General features: G+C 39.1%; 1 protein-coding gene across 38 annotated transcripts in view; it reads right to left on the bottom strand.

Moving 5' to 3' along the window:
- Positions 1-4530: 4530 nt before the first annotated feature.
- Positions 4531-21428, bottom strand: part of SLMAP (sarcolemma associated protein) — a 167973-nt gene continuing 151075 nt past the window's right edge. For 23 of the 38 annotated variants that reach the window (XM_004034361.4, XM_055383192.2, XM_019024370.3 and 20 more), the window contains 5 exons: positions 20267-20587; positions 19695-19812; positions 15887-16058; positions 10664-10798; positions 4531-6405 (listed from right to left, as the gene is read on the bottom strand). In XM_004034361.4, the coding sequence (XP_004034409.4) occupies positions 6313-6405; positions 10664-10798; positions 15887-16058; positions 19695-19812; positions 20267-20587 (839 nt within the window). In that variant the 3' untranslated portion in view covers positions 4531-6312. Of the gene's footprint in view, positions 6406-7765; positions 7856-10663; positions 10799-15886; positions 16059-19694; positions 19813-20266; positions 20588-21428 lie in introns of those variants that run through there. The other 15 variants (XM_055383187.2, XM_055383202.2, XM_055383193.2 and 12 more) reach the window with 1 other exon arrangement.

Raw genomic sequence — 21428 nt, 5'->3', positions numbered from 1 at the left:
AGGATGAAATTTCATAAAGTAGAAGTTTGAATCTCTGCTAAATGAAGTCTGGTTGCCCAGATATTCTCTGGCCAGTTCAAAAGGTGAAAATGACAAGGAGCACAACCAGCAAGTTTCTCTACTTGTTCCTTTCTCCCTCCCCTGGTCCCTTTGCCTTTCTTATTCGTAATGCTCATGATGTCTTTTTCTTTCTCTTTCTTTTCTTTTCTTTTTCTTTCTCTCTCCCTCTCTCTTTCTCTCTCTCTCTCTCTCTCTTTTGAGACAGTTTCACTCTTGTTGCCAGGATGGAGTGCAATGGTGTGATCTTGGCTCACTGCAAACTCCACCTCCTGGGTTCAAGCGATTCTCCTGCCTCAGCCTCCCAAGTAGCTGGGATTACAGGCATGTGCCACCAAGCCCGGCTAATTTTGTATTTTTAGTATAGACAAGGTTTCCCCATGTTGGTCAGGCTGGTCTCGAACTCCCAACCTCAGGTGATCTGCCCGCCTCAGCCTCCCAAAGTGCTGGGATTACAAGTGTGAGCCACCGCACCCGGCGTCTTTTTCATAGGCTTTATAGGTTTTATCTCAGTGTCCTTGCATGACAGGGTAACAGATCACATAATTTTAAGATTTGGGCTGAAAGGCGCTGAATCTTTAGGGAAAAAAAAGGTCCTGCTCAATCTACTGAATGAACAGCACGATAAACACAAACAATAAGATACGGTGGACACTTGCCTCCATGTGCAAGGGATTTAGATCCATCCAATCCATGCCCCAGCTCATCAATAGGAGACGCCTTTCAAAGAGCCTGTCTGGCTAAAACACTTTTTCTTGGCTTAAAAAAAAAAAAATCCTTAGGCCGGGCGCAGTGACTCACGCCTGTAATCCCAGCACTTTGGAAGGCTGAGGCGGGCAGATCATGAAGTCAGGAGATGGAGACCATCCTGGCCAAGATGGTGAAACCTGTCTCTACTAAAATACAAAAAATTAGCCAGTCGTGGTGGTGCACACCTGTAGTCCCAGCTACTCAGGAGGCTGAGGCAGGGGAATCCCTTGAACCCGGGAGGCGGAGGTTGCAGTGAGCCGAGATGGTGCCACTGCACTCCAGCCTGGAGACAAAGTGAGACTCCGTCTCAAAAAAACAAACAAAAAACCAAAAACCTTCACTAGTTACCCATTACTCGCAAGTTACAGTTCAAACCATTTAACAGAGGAAAATTCCAGGGAGTACACATAAAGCCTTAAAAATGCTTCCCAGTCATAATGCCTTTTTAAAGAAAATCAAGATCAGATCTTAATGGTTTTCAATGACATGTGCTTCAAGAGAAGCCAGACCTGTTCCTTAGACGATCTAGAAGGGAAACTTACCTTTGGCTCTGTAGCCAGATATCCCCAGCTTGGAAGGTTGAGTGGTTGAAGGTGAGAGGAAATGCACCCAATGCTTCTATGGTTCCATAGTCTCCAGTGTCTTCTTCTATTACACTGTATTTTAATTGCCAGCTTCCTTGCCTGTATTTCATCTCCATACCAAAAGCTCTATGAAGATAGGGACTGAATATTGTCAGGATCTGGCACAGTGCCTCATATCAGACACTCAATAAGTATTTGCTAAATGAATGCATATGAAACCACTGAAACCTGGAGACACAACATGGAGTAGCAGAAAAAGAAACAGGCCAGGCGTGGTAGCTCACACCTGTAATCCCAGCACTTTGGGAGGCTGAGGCAGGCGGGTCACCTGAGGTCAGGAGTTCAAGACCAGCCTGACCAACATGGAGAAACCCCATCTCTATAAAAATACAAAATTAGCTGAGCATGGTGCACATGCCTGTAATCCCAGCTACTTGGGAGGCTGAGGCAGAAGAATCGCTTGAACCCGGGAGGCAGAGGTTGTGGTGAGCCGAGATTGCGCCGTTGCACTCCAGCCTGGGTAACAACAGTGGAACTCCGTCTCAAAAAAAAAAAAAAAAAAAAAAAAAAAGAAACATCTTGGTTCTCAACTTTATTATTATGATTCCAAGTAAAAATTTTTCTGGATTTTTCCTGGATAAACAAAAAGATGGGATAGGATTGTTAAGGGTTTCTCTAGCATTATAGTTCTATGAATATATGTACAAAGCATTTTTAACATTATAAGACTGACTGTTGAGTGAACATACCAGAATTCCTCAATGCAAATGAACATTAGCCCCTTTAAAGATGGGGGTGGGTACTCTGACAAGTTAATTACTCATTCAACTATGAAAGCCAATTTGGAATTTATTTTAGCTTGAAAAAATTTATACAAGCAATACATATTTGTTAATTACTAAAAATAAATTAGAAATCACAAAAGGGAGGCTGAGGCGAACAATAGCTTGAGTCCAGAAGGTTCGAGACCAGCCTGGGCAATATAGGGAAACTCCATCTCTACAAAAAAATACAAAAATTAGCTGGGTGCGGTGGCACATGCCTATAGTCCCAGCTACTTGGGAGGCTGAGACAGGAGGATTGTTTGAGCCCAGGAGGCAGAGGTTGCAGTGAGCCGAGATTCATGCCACTGCACTCCAGCCTGGTCAACAGTGTGGGACTCTGTCTCAGAAAAAAAAAAAAAACGAAAATCATAAAGGTGGAAGGGAATTTAAATTTACCCACAATCATACAAAGACAACCACTACTACCAGTCTGGGTATAAATCTTCCTAAGTTCTCCTGTTACAAACATATCTTGTATGTTTACATTTCTTTTCCTTTATAAAACCAGGGTTATTTTACTCTGGTAACCTGTTTCTTTTACTTAATATAGTATGAATATCTTTCCACATACTTTGTAACCACAGTAATCTATAGAGTGGTAATATTAATTTATTTAACCAATGACCCACTTAGGTTGTTTATCTGTCACTATGATAAAAATGCTGCACTACATGTCCTAGTAAATTTTTATGCACATAATTATGTTCTCAAAATAATTATCCAGAAGTGAACTTTTTGGAGCAAGGCTGTAATTTTTAAGTCAGGAGCAAGGCTGCATTTTTTTTTCGAGATGGAGTTTCGCTCTTGTCGCCCAGGATGGAGTGCAGTGGTGCGATCTCGGCTCACTGTAACCTCCATCTCCCAGGTTCAAGCAATTCTCCTGCCTCAGCCTCCTGAGTAGCTGGTATTACAGGCACCCACCACCATGCCCGGTTAATTTTTGTATTTTTAGTAGAGATAGGGTTTCACCATGTTGGCCAGGCTGGTCTCCAACTCCTGACCTCAGGTGATCCACCTGCCTCGGCCTCCCAAAGTGCTGAGATTACAGGTGTGAGCCATTGCACCCAGCCAAGACTGCAGTTTTAACTCAGTTGATTTGCATGCAGTTTTTTCTCTTTGGTAGCAGACTCCCATCCTTTTGATAGTAGATAAATAGTCACTGGAAGCAGCCAAGAGTCACCGGATTTTGGTCAAGTGTAGTGATTAAAGTGAGGGATCAAGTAGGCAATACTAGTTTTGGTTGAAAGCCTCTGACTATAGGGCAACGTGAATGGTTTTCACATGTGACTCAAAGTGGCTCTAAAGGCAATAACAACAGGAATTCCAAAACCATTGTGGGCAATTGGTTCATCACCAAACCAAGCATATTACTTCCAAAAGAGTGAACTATGAAGGCGACAAACAGAGCTAGGTGATAATGCTTTCTCAGGATTCATAATGTTACACACATATCTCATTCATACACAGAAATTCTGAATGGTTGAGTCAATCAATTCATTTAATTAAAGTAGATTAAAGTTTAGGCTTACCTAAAACTTTAATATTTGCAATATTTTTTCAGTATGACATTCTCATAAAAATGTATTCACCACTTGAATGGTACTTCACATACATTATCTTTTTAATGTTCACACTACTACCACAAATATAAGTATTATTCTCCGCATGTTATAAATGAGAAAATGGAGACTCAGAGAAAATGTGATTTGCACAAGGCAACAACATCTGATAAAAGGTAGAACCAAGATGCCAATACAGATCTGTTTTGCTTCAAACACCACGTTCTTTTTATTTTCTAACCCTGCCATGTAGCACCTTTGAATAATTCTTAAATGTATCATTACAGGGTTGTTCAATTTTTAGCTGCAATGCTTAATATTTCTTAATGACTCTATTATTACCAGTGAATAATCCTATTCTTTATTTAACGTGGAAGTGAACTGAACAAAACTGAAGGTATTGCTTATGAACAGACTTATTTCTATTCTTGAGGAAAACTGGAAGTAACTACAAAAAGCCATTTATTCCACTTGAATGAAGTAAATATTGATACTAGACCTTACATTTAAAGAGACCAGTCTAGCAAGTGACTCTCATTTTAACAATAACCATATTAAAAGAGAAAAAAATAAAGCAGTAAGTTAAATAAAAGGCTAATAAAACTTGGAGGAAACAGCTAAGTGTTTTCTTTTAAACCCTGAAGAATACCAAATGTATGTTATGTTGCATAAAGAGTCATGTCAAGAGAAGACTATTAACAACCCAATAGTAGAGTCAGCATTAAGAACTTCAATGATATTCAACTCAAACATGCGTAGGGAGAGTAAAGTTATTTTATTAAATCATGCACGTCACGTGTGTTAGTGCAAATAGTTTAATCTGTACTCCAGAAATTCTATTGTACTTTATATCTTTACAAAATAGATTTAAAACAATTATTTACTTTAAAAAATGTAATTCTGAAGTTAAGCATTTCAGAACAATATTTGCAATAACCTATATACAAGAGGTACTGGGTACCACTGGCATATTAGCATTCTGTGGTGGAGTGGCTTCCTGCAACAGAAAATGATGAAATGAACTATATGACAGTATTTTCTACAAGTCATTTGTGACTAATTCCTCCATAAATCTAGTTATCTTCCCAAAAGCAATCTCAAATAGCTTAAAATATAACCTTTAAAGTATAAACAGTGACTGCCAAACATCACAAGGCAAATTATACCCTAAACTCCTATTTCAATATTTGGCTAGACCTGTGGATTGCCACAGAACATTCAAGCCAATTCACTGACATTCCCTCCCGGTCTTCACTGACTGAAAAATTTAACTATGTGATACTTTAGGATATTCTATGACCTAAATAAACTTTATTGACATAACTATGATGCCGCACAAAACCATGGCTAAACTTTCACTTGTGTTTTAAATTTATAATATCAAGCAGTGTTTTTAGGTGCTTCATTGTGCATAGAACACTATTAATCTTGGGAATAGTGCTTTTCATTAACAGAAAGTCCCAATTAACAACAATAAAAAGAAAATAACCATTTGCATACCCAACCAGGAAATTTGTTGGTAGGTACAACAGCTCACCCTGAACATGAATTAGCTCTGACACATCATAAACCAAATTAGGTCAATACAAGCTTATCTAAAGAGATATTAATACTTTCTTCAATTAAACATGCTTGGAGGAATAGATGATAGAAAAAAAAAATCATGCTTCCTAAAATGCTGTATATGAGAAAGTAACTTGGCTTTTAAAGAAAAATATCTCTTTAAATACATGGTTTAATAAATTACATTCCAATTGACTCAATATTTTGGTTGACTGCACTGAAATTGTGTAATTACTATGTTTTTGCTCCCAGAAATACTTCAGTTTGCTCAAGAAAATACACTCTCATGGAAAGTTTTTCAAAGTTGATGTCCTCCACATCTTCAAGTCACATTAAGGCTGAACAAGCGTACACATATTCCCCAAATTATCACCATAACAGTTTATTTTCCAAATGTATTTTTCCTTAAAAAAAAAAAATCCACGCAAATAGTTGTCTCTAAGTCTTGTTCCCAATAGCTCAGTGGTTTTATAACAAGTAAAAATGGCGTAAATATGTAAAAAATATATATATATGTGTATATATTTCAAACTGATAGGCACTGAGCACACAGGGCCTCTCTTCCCATGTATGTATTGGTTGTTTGGTTTGGGTAGTTATCAAATCAGAAAAATGAATTATCTGGTGATCAGAATTCAGAGTAAAATACTCATAAATTTAATGTTATAAATAATCTGGTGTACCAAGAAGCCTACTTTAGGCCACCATAATATTCAGAATCTTAACATACTAATTTAAAAATTACATGAAAAATTGCAAGCAAATTATTGCTTACAGTAGAATAAAGTCACAATTTTATATCTTCTTTATAGACAGATACATTTTATATAATTTAAAGCAATGACCCTACAGCTGTATTCTTGTACTTCTGCTGTTTTAAGAGGTAAAGAGGAAGAAAATGGTTCTGTTTGTCCCCAGCATGAGTGTGATGCCAGCTTCTAGAGGGAGGACGGTGTACGGACTCAAGGAACGCTCTCATGGAGAAGCTCTGGCCAGACCTGGCACGTACAGCACGATGGCTGTTACTGCAACCAGGGCAGCCAACATGGGCATCCAGGGCCAGGGTTTCTGTGTGGAAAGAAACCAAGAGTCAATATCACATTCTCCCCTCTCTTTTCATACCTATTAACCCCTTGGTTCCAGAGAGTCCTGAATACTTAACAGAATATTGGAAAAATCTTATTTTTGCATCATAAATATAAAGTTTGAAAAGAAAAAAAAAGTGAGGGAGTGCAGGTATAAGGAGAGTCATAATAGCAGGACCACTAATTTGGAAGTCTAACACGTCCCAAGAAAGTCCTGGGAAGTTTTCAACTTTGTTACAGTTGAAACCTAATAGTGACTTCTAAGAAAATTTGTGGGCTCTGCCTCCTTTATTTACTCTGGTATCCACATATTCCAATATAACTGATGTATATAGACACCTGTAGTATGTTTCTGCCTAAAATGTTTATTTCTTGATAAGAACCAGACTCACATGTTGGGATATTTTATGCAAGGGGATAGTGGCTAAGGTGATAATGGTCTAGGCTTTGGTCCTCTAACTTGAAACCACAGAAGACAAAATCAAACAGGGTTCAAGATGGAAAAGTAACATTAGGGATCCTGCCTGTCTGATAATTCTGGTAAAGACTCTGTTCAGTGTAATAAAGCCACATGATCACCGCATATGCTCTACTAACATGCATGCCAGTTAGAAACAAGCATGGATGGGCTGTTGCCTGCTAGCTTTTAGAGGGCTTTATAAGATCAACTTGCTTTGGTTGACACTTTTATTTTTACTTGTATTCCAGAAGTGTTATTGAGAAAAACTGGTTTTTAAAGAAATATTCTGATGTTGCAGGTCAGGGCTCAGAAAGAAATGGGATACATTTATATCCTTGCAAGTACACAATAGGGTTGAGATTGTGAGCCAATGGTTCATTATGTTAATCTCATTATTTTTCATCTTCATAGCCATAGTATAAACAGGCAAAGGGTTGAAACAAAGAAAATCTACACTATGAAAAGGAAGAGGATAAGGAGGAAGGGGAAGAAGGCTGGCTGAAAACTTCAAGGAGGCAAACTCTTCATTTCTCATTCAAATCTGATTAAACACATAATTGGAAAGAGGGTACTAATATTGCAGAAATTCATAGCGCACTCCAGTTTGCTAGAGATAAAGACTCAGTTAATGGAAGCATATTAACAACTGGTTAGGTTGGAATTAACTCATGGTTAGCATTACTACAAAGTAAACAAGACAAAAAGTTATGGGATTAGTTGACTGTTCAGTTCATTGGTATGACACAAATACACAGCATACTAAATGAAGGGTTTGCTTCAGGTAACAAAATACCTGTGTGTTCTTGCCATGCACTATATTACAAATATGGCACAAAAAGGTGACGGGGACAAACAGACAAGGACTCAACAATAGTGCTTGTACCTTTCTCTACCACAATGGACCGAAACACCAAAACAGGAAAGCCAGGAATAGGCCGATGAATACGGCTGGGACGGGTTGTAATATGGAAGGCTAAAGAAGGGAAGGCATATTAAAATCATTTTATGCTATGAAAGTAATCAGATAAGAGGATTCAGACCCCAGTAGGGTCGGAGGTAGGAAGAAAGAATGAAATAATAGAAGTATACCACTCAGGTTTTACACAGATTCAAACATTTTAAAGACATCTGATAGACTGTGGTATGCAAGTTGGGAAACTATCAGTTTAAAAGGAATAGCTAGGAACCGTTAGGCTCAATGCCTGTAATCCCAGCACTTTGGGAGGCTGAGGCAGGTGGATCACCTGAGGTCAGGAGTTTGAGACCAGCCTGGCCAACATGGTGAAATGCTGTCTCTACTAAAAATACAAAAGTTAGCCAGGCATGGTGGTGCATGCCTGTAATCCCAGCTACTCCGGAGGTTAAGGCAGGAGAATTGCTTGAACCAGGAGGCAGAGGTTGCAGTGAGCTGAGAGTGCCACTGCACTCCAAGCTGGGTGACAGAGCGAGACTCCGTTGGAAAAAAAAAAAAAAGAAAGAAACAGCTGAAGGCAATGGGCAATGTGGGTGTACCTAACATTCTAATGAAATATATAGCACATGAAGACAGAGCAGGCCGAGTGCAGTGGCTCATGACTGTAATCCCAGCACTTTGGCAAGCTGAGGTGGGCAGATTGCTTAAGGCCAGGAGTTTGAGACCAGCCTGGACCACATGGCAAAACCCTGTCCCTACAAAAAATACAAAAATTAGTTGAGCATGGTGGCACACATCTGTAATTCCAGCTACTTGGGAAGCTGAGGTGGGAGCATTGCTTGAGCTGGGAAGGTCAAGGCTGAAGTGAGGTGAGATCATGCCACTGCACTCCAGCCTGGGTGACAGAGCAAGACCCTGTCACCAAAAAAAAAAAAAAAAAAAAAAAACCACTGACAATACTTCACCACCAGCTGATGCTCTCTGCTTGACAGTACACTATTTTTGCTCCATACCTGAAATCCATTATTTGACAATGTACTCCCTCAGCAATGGTTAAGGTTTATTTTATCCCTCTAACAAATTTTTTTTTCAACCAAAGCTCTTTTGCTTATTAGATGATACTGCTTTCAAGCTTAAAAATAAATGCCCTGTGATAATGCGTGCTTCCTAAATCAGGCAAGAGATTTCACATGTAATAAAGGTTTGGTATATAAAGACAGGCAGAGCTGGACATGGTGGCTCACACCTGTAATCCCAGCACTTTGGGAGGCCAAGGCAGGCAGATCACCTGAGGTTGGGAGTTCAAGACCAGCCTGACCAACATGGAGAAACCCCATCTCTACTAAAAATACAAAATTAGCCAGGTGTGGTGGCACATGCTGCAATCCCAGCTACTCAGGAGGCTAAGGCAGGAGAATTGCTTGAACCCGTGAGGTAGATGTTGCGGTGAGCTGACATCATGCCACTGCACTCCAGCCTGGGCAACAAGAGCGAAACTCCGTCTCAAAAAAAAAGAAAAAAAAGAAAAAAAAAAAGGCAGCTGAGTCTCAGGGCTTTCAATCATGTTATCAGAATACAATTAATTTTTAAAATGGAAAGAAAATTGCTACAATGAGTGTTATTACAGAGTAATATTTTAGTACCATAGGTGCAATATCACAAAGAAAGGAAATTCACCCCTAAGGTGAATGGTAGCTATAAATAATAATAGCAAAGTTACTTTTGAAAAGGTTCTAAATAGTATGGGGAGATCCATTCTGATTATGCTAGATGTCTTCATGGGTTAATTTAGCAGTAGACTGAAATTCCATAATCCCAGGGATATGAATTAACACAAAAGAGAGAAGTAACCAAACCATTATGATCTGATTTTAGAAGAGTTATGTAATCTACATTTTGAAAAGTAAATGCAAACCATTTTTCCTTAGCATAAAGCCTCCACACCCAGTTCATCAACTTCTAAAAGGCTTCTACCTAAGCAGCAAGCCTTTACTGTCTACAAACTAAGACTTTCTTTAGCAAAGGACAGTTGGACACAACTCATGAGCATTCTGTGTGCAAATGAGTAACACGATGGCCATGCAACATCACTCTTTTGTACTTGTGCTGCCAGGTAAGCAGAGTGGCTTCCTCCATAGGAAGTATGTGGCTCACGCACACTGCAGTGTCCAAGCCATGACAGTGGTTTTAAATAAGTCAGAGCACAACCAACCACACTAAACATCTATCAGGGCCCACAAAGGTAACGATCACCAAAACGTACAACACAACATTTATTTAGTATAACATCTTTTTAAAGACCATCTGTCTTTCTAGCAAATGAAAAACAAAAAAATTAAACTCAATTTATATCAAAATGTTCATCTCTCTCTCACAGCCCTACAGAAACTCACCAAATATTTTCTAATATTTACAGAATGACAAAGAGACATTAAGCTTTTTAGAAATTGTGTCTCAGTGAGAACATTATTGGTATAAGAACAACATGTACTACTCTCTCTTAAATGGATCCCTGGTGGTACAATGCTTCATTTCCCAGCAGGGGAGAAACAAGAGCCAGATGATAGCTTAGTGACAGAGCTTCAGACTCATCTGGGAAAAGCTGACAGTTCTTAAGCAAGCTGCTTTATTGCAAACAAGGCTCTTCCTCCAGGCAGTCCTGAGGCTCTTCTAGGAGTATAGGTTAAAGGTACAAATTCTTACTAAAAAATCTGACAGCACAATGATTCTATCATAGAATTTCATAATGAAAAGCCTATTTCATTTGTACCATTTGCTTCACAAATCAGTGATAAAGTCCTCTGAAAATCAATTTCAATCTCTCATGTGCCTCTCAATCAAAGCTAAGCCAAGTTTGCAAAGACTTACATTATTTCCTTTCTCTCGGAGCAGCTTCAGGTTGTTTTTACACTGTTTGAGCTCATCTGTGATTGACTGCTTTTCCTGCTCAGTCATTTCAAACTTCAACTTCAGTTCTGAGAGTACAGTCTGTGTCTTTTCATACTAAAGGCAAAGAAAAAAAAAGTGTGCAGATACAACTTAAAATGGGTATGATGTTATGGTTCTAATCAGGTTTATATGCCAGACCCTATTTAGTCACCTGGAACACCAAAGTCAAGTCTTTTTGTTTAAGGAGGAATAACTTGCACTCATAAGAAGTCTTTTGGCCGGGCACGGTGGCTCACGCCTGTAATCCCAGCACTTTGGGAGGCCAAGGTGGGCGGATCACCTGAGGTCAGGAGTTCGAGACCAGCCTGGCCAACATGGCAAAACCCCATCTCTACTAAAAATACAAAATTAGCCAGGCATGGTTGCGCATGCCTGTAATCCCAGCTACTTGGGAGGCTGCGGCAGGAGAATCGCTTGAACCCGGGAGGTGGAAGTTGCAGTGAGCTGATGTTGCACCACTGCACTCTAGCCTAGGCAACAAAAGCAAAACTCCATCTCAAAAAACAAAACAAAAAAACTTAGGTTATCAACTAAGTCATTTTAAAAAGTCTGTTTTCGGTAGAAATTTTATTTTTATTTTATTTGTTTATTTTTTGAGACAGAGTCTAGCTCTGTCACCCAGGCTGGAGTGGAGTGGTGCAATCTCAGCTCACTGAAACCTCCGCCTCCCAGGTTCAAGTGATTCTCCTGCTTCAGCCTCCTGAGTAGCTGCGATTACAGGCACCTGCTGCCACATCTGGTATGTTTTGTACTTTTAGTAGAAATGGAGTTTCACCATGTTGGCCAGGATGGTCTTGAACTCCTGGCCTAGGGTGATCCACCTGCTTCAGCCTCCCAAAGTGCTGGGATGACAGGCATGAGCCACCGTGCCCCACCTGTTTCTAGTAGAAATTTTTAAATAGCAAAACTTGTCATTTTCTGTTCTGGAAAACAATTCACTGTATATACTTTGACTTTCAGATAGAGTCACATCTTTTTAAAGACCATCTGCCTTTTAAAGGTGAGACCAATGTGAAACATAGTATGGCTTACCCCTACTTTAAATGGTGCCTGGAGGCTGAAATTCTAGACTGGTTCCACTTCTAGATACAGCATCTTACACGCAAACTGGGCTCACAGTCAAAGAACAGAGATTGTTCTGCTACTGGCTGTGCCTTTGTCTCCACTTCCACTACCCCACTCTGCCATCTCTTTTTTTTTTTTTTTTTTAGACTGAGTCTCACTCTGTCACCCAGGCTGGAGTGCAGTGGCGTGATCTTGGCTCACTGCAACCTCCTCCTCTTGGGTTCAAGGGATTCTTGTGCCTTAGCCCTCCATGTAGCTGGGATTATAGGCATGCACCACCATGCCTGGCTAATTTTTTTGTATTTTTAGTACAGATGGGGTTTCACCTTGTTGGCCAGGCTGGTCTCGAACTCCTGACCTCGAGTGATCCACCCACCTCGGCCTCCCAAAGTGCTGGGATTACAGGTGTGAGCCACTGCACCCGGCCCTATTCTGCCATCTCTGAAGGTTTTAGAAGGACGATAGACAAGGATTGAATATAAAATAGATATACCATAGGTAACGTATACCAGAAAGGTTCCTCCTTGTCCCTAAATGTAGCTTATGAGGGTAGAAAGTTTCCAGTTCCTCTCTACTTATATCCTAGAAATTCTTCAATAAAGGAAACCTTTATAAAGGTGCTTCTGAAAAATGTAAACACCTTGGAATGACTAATTAGGAGCCCATCATCATGCTCAAGAAAGATAAATATTAAGAAGGAATATAAATGTATAAAAACATTAGACAGGAGAGATGGGGCTTAGGGTCAACACAGAGGTCACCAGAAAAAGAGAAGAAAGATGTAGGTACAGAGAGGGAGGTAAAATATGAAAGAAACTCCCTGTTACCTAACAACATTCCCACAACAAGCCTGGATAGTATGCCAGAGAATGAACTCAAGGAGTACAATTCATGGACTTTATGATAGCTTTTTTCAGTTGATGTGAAGATCTGTGGACTTCCTTCCAGAAGGCAGAAGATTACTGGCATACTGCCAAGGCAAAGTCATTGTACCTACACTAATTTCTGCAAATTGGAACATAATAAATTCTCAATGACCCATGATCTGATTCTTAACAGGGACTAATAAAGAATAAGTAAAGAGTACTTTGTTGACAAGTTTTCCCTTACTTTCCTTTTCCACCATTCTTACGTCTAGTCTGCCCTGTGCACCAAAGCACTTATTTCTCCATTGCAGGAGTTGTGAAGCAGAACCACAGGAAGGCAGCTCAACCAGGGGGATCCTGTTGCTTACCTCCAGCATGTGAGGGGGTGGCAAGGACTCTGGCCCCATGGCAAGAAGGTAAAGCCAAATAACTTTCTTGAGTCAGTCTTTGCATGGTGGACTGTGTGCTCAATGTTTTAGGAATTTTTTTTTTTTGAGATGGAGTTTCGCTCTTGTTGCCTAGGCTGGAGTGCAATGGTGCGATCTCGGCTTACCACAACCTCCACTTCCCGGGTTCAAAGCGATTCTCCTGCCTCAGCGTCCCAAGTAACTGGGATTACAGGCATGCGCCACCATGCCTGGCTAATTTTGTATTTTTATTAGAGACGGGGTTTCTCCATGTTGATCAGGCTGGTCTCGAACTGCCAACCTCAGGTGATCTGCCCACCTCGGCCTCCCAAAATGATGGGATTACAGAAGTGAGCCACTGCACCCGGCCTATAAATTCTTAAATTACAGATATTCCTACTAAATTAAAATATAGTGATGCTTTCTAAAGTCAAATATAGAGATGATATATCATTATTTTCTTTTAATACTAAGGATTAAGATTTACTTTTTTTTTTTTTTCTGAGATGGAGTTTTGCTCTTGTTGCCCAGGCTGGAGTGCAATGGCCTGATCTCAGCTCACCACAACCTCCGCCTCCCGGGTTCAAGCGATTCTCCTGTCTCAGCCTCCTGAGTAGCTGGGATTACAGGCGCATGCCATCATGCCTGGCTAATTTTTGTATTTTTAGTATAGACGGGGTTTCATCATATTGGTCAGGCTGGGCTTGAACTCCTGACCTCAGGTGAGCTGCCCGCCTTGGCCTCTCAAAGTGCTGGGATTACAGGCGTGAGCCACGGCGCCCAGCCAAGATTTACTTTTTGCATGTACTTTTTCTTTGTTAAATAGTCATATAAAAGCTGCCACATATATAAATTTTAATTTGTGCAACAAAGGTCACCTATTGCAGCCTTGCTTGGCTATCATTTTTGCTCCATCTTGCTTTCTAACTCTGAGGTGACAAATGAGCTTGGTCCTGATTAAGAGGGAAATACCACACAATATTACCAACACCTTTGGTTCTTCTTCATAAAAAGAATCATATGTGGGCTTGCTTAGCTTGTAATATTTTAGTCTGTTACAGTGCTGAAAATACATAATTAGACACTGTGCATATTAAGCATGATTCTATGACAGAGAGGAGAACAAAGGGGAAATGCTGAAGGGGAATATATGTGCATTAATAAAAGGCAATAATTCATTTGCAGTGGATTACACAGAGATAAGAACCTCATTAAAGAACATTTTAGTTATAGTATATAGCTATAACTAAACTATAGTATATAGTATCCAACATGTTAACATCTGGACAAACAGAAAGAGAGCAATTTCACATTACAAAGGAGTGTGATGACTACACATCATTTCACAATGGAAAACAGTGAACAAGAAAACAGAAAAGAAACATACTGACAAGATCAGACATATTTTAAAATGTGCTGCATTTAATGCAATCCAAGACTATCAACAATTTAGATGCTGTGACAACATGCCACTGCCATTTGTGGAAACAGTTAAAGCATCTTGCACCGATTACTCAGTGACCAAAAACAGGCAAACAAGTAATGCAACAAAATGACTAATGCGTTCATAGTAACATACAACAGAATAATCTTCCAACCACAGCATTCTTCCCAGAGTTTGAAAGAACTATGGCATATGGACTGGAAGGACACAAAGTGCTTACAGTATTAAATACTAAGATATTTACTTTGGCACAAAATTTGTGTTCCAACCAAATAAAATGAGATTTCTTCTAAAACACATTTCTTTAGTAAGGTAAAAACGAACACATCACAAAATCAGTATGTCCACAAGAAAATAAAAAATGTTACAGTATTTTTTCATTAGGAACAAACATGAAGACAGAAGAACAATTATTGCCAAATTCAGGACACTACAAGGAAAGAAAAGTGCAAAGAAAAACTGCATTGATTAAGCAGATCTTCTACAAACAACTTTGGGAAAGTTCATTATTAAAGACAAAGAGTTGTCTTCAACTTCCTTCTAATTCATAAAGAATCCTTTTAAGAAAGTCTACAACTGGGGTGGTCCCTAATATGTAGATCAAGTTGTATCAGGCTTCTCCATTCCCCGAGCTGGCCAGGAGTCAATGCAGGGAGTGGTATGAGGCCAGCAGGATTGAAGACAGCTCTTACTGCCCTGCTGTCAGCTTCAAGGCTTTGGGAAGTGAAATGCACCTCTCTTGCTCAGGAAGAAATTGGGTAGGGTTTCTGTTCCAAAATCAACTGTTATGACTTCAACACAAATTTTTAAAAAGCCACTCAATTCAAGGTTTTAAGCAGAATGACATGAAAAGTGAGCATGCACATTTATGAACAAGGTGAAAAGGGGGTGGGAGGAAGAAAGTAAAAGGCCACAGAACATGTGTTTGGCTGGCTGCCTGGCTATGAGGTGAATTTTAAGTAACTTTTCAGGCCATATTTACCTGAGGGGTTCAGACAGCATTAGAGTATGGCCTCAGTTTGCTTTCCAAAAGTATGCTAAGTTACATACGATACTCTCTTTGAAAGTTAAACAGATCAAGAGACCTGGTACAAAGGATTTCTCATATAAGTAACTGGTAGAGAAAAATTTAAATGTAGTTTTGTATATTATATTTTTGAGACCAACCCTACTGAAGAATTCTCTATATATGGACCATGATATGCAGCTAGAAATCACCAAGCAGATATGTTCCAAGTATCAATTTTGTGACAGGTAATGTGACTTCTGCTTCCCTTTATTTCTAACTAGCATGGATATCCGATTTGCTTTTGGCTTTAAGTCCAACCATAATTGGGCTCATAATGTCTTTTCGCTTTACCTCTTTCTGCACATCCTTTGCTTGGTTTTCTGCCTTACTGAGAAGAGTTTTTAAATCAGCTGAATCCCGAAGATGCTGTTCTTTCAAGGATCCCACTTGATTCTCAAGTTCTTTCCTAGACATTTGAAGGATGCTGAGATCACTGGTAAGCTCTAAACTCTGCTTCTGAGAACTGCAATATAAATATTGACAGATAGTTATTCACAGGTAGAAACTGGACACAGAAGGAAGTCCAGTTTCTTATACATTTCACTAGAAGGGACAGAGTGGATTTCAGAGAAAAAAAGAAAAGTATAAAAAAGAATGAAATATTTTCATTCAATAAGCAAAAACCATCAAAACACTAAAAAAATGCAAGTTTAAAGGTGTGTCCCATCAAGTATACACAAAGGTTGAAATTTTCAAAACAGAAATAGGAGGTAATTAACTGTATATTTTGTTGTATCAAATTGTATTAATTTCATCATGAAAAGACTCAGTGTAGGTCTTCTACAGGAAAAGAACACACGTTTCAACAATTTCTTTTAAGTTTAAATACTTGACAAATAGAATGGGGGTCAGAAACTTAAAGCTTAGGAGTCACTGTCAATTCAAGTAAAGATAAACCTGTTCAAATGAGAAGACACACCAAATTGAGAAAAGAGCATAAGACAAAGAAGTAGGAGGCTGAGTTCTAGACCCCTAGCTCTGCCACTATTTAGCTGGGGGATATTAAGCAAGTCACTTAACTGGTACATTTCATTTTCAGAGTAAACACTTCCTCAGCTCTTAGACCTATACCAGATACCACGTAATACAGACATAACTAACACAAGCAGAGTCTCAGTGCCCTTCACTGCCAAATAACAGGATTGAATTCATTAACTTCTGAGGCTGTTCCCAAGGTTAATAAATTCTATGATCACTTTTTTTTTTTTTTTTTTTTGAGACAGAGTTTCGCTCTTGTTGCCCAGGCTGGAGTGCAATGGCGTGATCTCGGCTCACTGCAACCTCTGCCTCCTGGGTTCAAGTGATTCTCCTGCCTTAGCCTTCTGAGTAGCTGGGATTACAGGCATGTGCCACCATGCCTGGCTAATTTTATATTTTTAGTAGTGACGAGGTTTCTCCATGTTGGTCAGGCTCGTCTCGAACTCTTGACCTCAGGTGATCTGCCTGCTTCGGCCTCCCAAAGTGCTGGAATTACAGGTGTGAGCCACCACTGTCTCTATGATCACTTTTATAACTGGATGTTAAAAAAATCTGACTTACAACATACGTGGAGAACAGCTTGATATGTGTGAACAGAAATTCCTTCTTCAATTCCTTCTTCCGTAGCCCAGACAACAGAGAATAAAAGGTCTGTACAGTATAGCTGTGTTAGGGAATTTGGCTCCCATAAATAGCTAAAGGAGTATAAGGTTTTCAAGGTGACAGTTTTACATCTTTCAGAATGGATCATTCAAGACTCAGACTCACTACTGTAATTGAACTACTACAGAGTCTGAATCCCATTTTGATTGTACGCTTCACAGATTCTTTGGGGTGGGTCTGATGTTGTCAAGCCAATACAGCTAGGAATTAAATGGCACATAAGACCCTGTAAAGGAAGACTAGCTTCTAAATACTACTTAAATGCTGGGGAGGCTTATCAAGCAAATTTAGGGCATCAGAAAAGTTTAAGAAAAAGAATTAATCTGTCTTAAATACTTTATGTGAGTTTAGGCAGATGATCTGACCAATGACTTATAGGCCCCTTTCTGGGGCCTAATATTTTTAAACCATATGCTTCTACTCACTAGGAGTTTGTAGGCTTGCTTCCCAACACTTAAAATTTGAAATAATTGAAAACAGTATTTAAGAATCTGCCAGATTCCAATTAATCACATCTTAAAAATAAGGGATCTAGCCTGAATCATTAAAATATCAATACTTTCGGCCGAGGGCAGTGGCTTACGCCTGTAATCCCAGCACTTAGGGAGGCCAAGGTCAGGAGTTTGAGACCAGCCTGATCAACATGGTGAAACCCCCTCTCTACTAGAAATACAAAAATTAGCCAGGCATGGTGGCACACACCTATAATCCCAGCTACTTAGGAGGCTGAGGCAGCAGAATCGCTTGAACCTGGGAGGCGGAGGCTGCAGTGAGCCGAGATCATGCCATTGCACTCCAGCCTGGGCAACTGAATGTGACTCTGCCTCAAAAAAAAAAAAAAAAAAATTTATGAGTTGAGTGCAGTGGCTCATGCCTGTAATCCCAGCACTTTGGGAGGCCAAGGTGGGCAGATCACCTGAGGTCAGGAGTTTGAGAACAGCCTGACCAACATGGAGAAACCCCGTCTCTACTAAAAATACAAAATTAGGTGGGCATGGTGGCACATGTCTGTAATCCAAGTTACTCAGGAGGCTGAGGCAGGAGAATCGATTGACCCCAGAGGGTGGTGGTTGTGATGAGCTGAGATCGCGCCACTGATCTCTAGCCTGGGCCACAAGAGCAAAACTCCGTCTCAAAAAAAAAAATTTTATGTATATAGCTATATATGAGATATGTATAGATCTCATATATATTTCATATATGATATATATCATATACATATATTTATAGTTTTGACCTTTATTTTGTCCCATTCGTATTTTGGAATTGCTTTTACAAAGTTTTTTACATCTTATAAACAATGTAAAACATTTGTTTTTATTTTTATTCATGTTTTCTTGAGACATGGGACTGGCTCTGTTGCCCAGGCTAGACTACAGTGGTGTGATCATGGCTTATTGCAGTCCCCACTTCCTAGGCTCAAGTGATCCTCTCACCTCAGCCTCCTGAGTAGCTGGGACTACAGGCCAGGCTAATTTGTTGTATTTTTTGTAGAGATGTTGTTTCATAATGTCCACACCCGGCCGGAATAAACCCATTTTAAACTTAAATATGGCAAACTGTGGTGGTAAAATAGGACTTCACTAAATTTGCTGGAATAAATCTAATGCATTCACTGATTTGCTTGTCAAGTATTAGATACTAGAAAGATTTAACTGGTTTCAGAGAATTATTGGTCTTATATATTATTACCCTTCATACAACCCTATTTGAAATTCAGAAGATTAATTTATATCTTTCAGTAGCACAAATTCCTTTTTTTTTTTTTGGTTTGTTTGATATAGGGTTTGGCTCTGTCACCCAGGTTGGAGTGCAGTGGCATGATCGTGGCTCACTGCAGCCTTGACCTCCTGGGCCCAAGCAATTCTCCCACCCAGCCTTCCAAGTAGCCAAGACTACAAGCACACATCACTATGCCCGGTAAATTTTTGTATTTTTTTGTAGAGACAGGGTTTTGCCACATTGTCCAGGATGATCTTGGACTCTCAGGCTCAAGCGATCCTCCCACCTCAGCCTCCCAAAGTGATGGCATTACAGGCGTGAACCACTGCACCCAGCCTTACAAATTCTTCATTATAGTCACTTCCTGATCACGCTTACTAAAAGAAGAGATCACTGGTGTGAAAGAAAAGCAGTTGATATTTGAAATTTATTAGTTTACAGGGCAAGTTCAACTATGAATTACAGACTTTTGTTGTTTGTTCAGGGTTTCTTTGGGACATTTAATGAATCTGTATTCCATGAGTACAAGGAAAGGACATGCAGGATAATGGTGGTGGCAGGGAAAAAAAAAGCTGAAGTATTTATTCAGTATGGTTAACCTGCCAAATAGCCAAACAGAGATGGGCTGAACATTTGCTCCTGTAAAATATTTAAGTATTAAAATTAAATTTAATTTAGATGAAAATTTAAGATAAAGAAATATTTTATATCTGAAAAACAGAGAGTTCTTGCATACTTGTGCAATTCTTTTTCTTGCCGTTGCAGTTCTGATGATAGCAAAACATTTTCCCTTTTTAGAGAATGGCATTCGGTTTCCAATGCATTCCATTCCTTTCTCAACTTCTCTAGTTCACCTAAAACAGTCCCAAAACATACTTGTTAATACAGAAATATAACTTCCATAATACTTCAAAGAATAAAGGAAAAGATTTCAGAGGAGAACATACTTTTTGCCCCCTTAAAAGGAAGTAGATTTTACATGGTTAATCATTTGATTCCTGTTACTTTGCATGTATACCTCAAGGACTGCTATCAGCTTGTACTTGAACAATAGTATTTTTTTCCACTTCACTTTTATAAGACAAGCAATTTTTAACAATTTTAAAATAAAATATAAAACCGTAAAAAAATATAAATTTAAGTAGAACTTGCAGACCTGAAAATACATTTTTAGCTCCGATTTAAAAACACTGGTTTATACAACTGATAGCTAACAAAGACAAAAAAAGCCTGTATGTTTTTTTTAAACAAGTTAAGAAGTTATCATTGTCAAAAGTTAAGAGCTTTATGTAAAATACATTTATTCACCTTGCAACCTTGTTGCTTCTTCTCTCTGCTGGTCCTCACACTGTTGACATCTAAGCTGAAAACTGTTTTGCAGACTTGTGATTTCTTTCTCATATTCAGACGCTGCTTTCCGCCACCGCTCAAGCTCAGCTCTCACCTTCTTAAGCTCTTCTTGTAAAGAAGCAATGTCAGTGTCCCGCTCAGAGGCAACCTTTTCTGCTGCTTGATGAAGGAGCAAAATTTCATCTCGGGCACTAAGCAATTCATCTCTAGTACTCGTGATTTCACTGTCCTTCTCCTCCCGGAGATTCTCAATATCGATGTGTAACCTCTGCAATTGGGCTGCAAAAGTATATCCATCATTTTCTTGGCCCATTAGAATAAAAGAATAATCCATACAGGATTGTAGCTAATGCATAACCTGGGTTGTCAGAGCTGCTGCTTTTGATTAAAGTGTATAAACAATCCATGTTTGATGCAGAAAGCGTCAAAACACAGATAGCAAAGAGGAAAAAAAACCCAAAGTGATCTTTATCTCCCCAACACACAGAAAATTACTTCTGACATTCCTTCTGGATTTTTTCCTATGCATTTATACACATGTAAAAACAAACATTAAATAGGGAGTGATCACAATATATGCAGTGTTCCCTATCCTTCTGTTGATGAAACTCTTTCAACAAAAAAATAGTTATAGTATATATAACTTATTTGCCCAACCCTTTATTTTTGACATTTTAGGCTGTTCAGTGTTTAAACACTGTATACAATCCTTTTTTTTTTTTTAGGGTGAATCCTATGTGTAGAATTCTTGGTCAAATGGTAAGCAATAAAAGCAATAAACAGTTGATGCCCTTGATTCGTTTTTCTGTTCAAATGTCAATTCTTTAAAGAGGCCTTTTCTGATGACTCATGTGAAAAACAGCTCACTGTAATTCTCTGACTCTTTACTCTGCTTTATTTTCCTTTGAAGTCCTTATTGGACATCATATTATCTATTAATTTGCTTATTGTTTATCTTTTCTACTGGACTGTACACCTCATGTGTGTAGGGCATTTGTTTTGCTCACAGCTGTCAGGTATTGGGGATACCCCAATATGTGACACAGTAAACAATCAAGAATTATTGGTTGAATTAATGAGTTAATAAAATTAATACTGCCTCATTGAAGGGTTATATAGA

This window comes from Gorilla gorilla, chromosome 2 (genome assembly GCF_029281585.2).
Source record: "Gorilla gorilla gorilla isolate KB3781 chromosome 2, NHGRI_mGorGor1-v2.1_pri, whole genome shotgun sequence".
Taxonomy (NCBI): Eukaryota; Metazoa; Chordata; class Mammalia; order Primates; family Hominidae; genus Gorilla; species Gorilla gorilla.
Note: the sequence above shows the minus strand (reverse complement) of the source record. Positions and strands in the feature narration are given on the sequence as shown.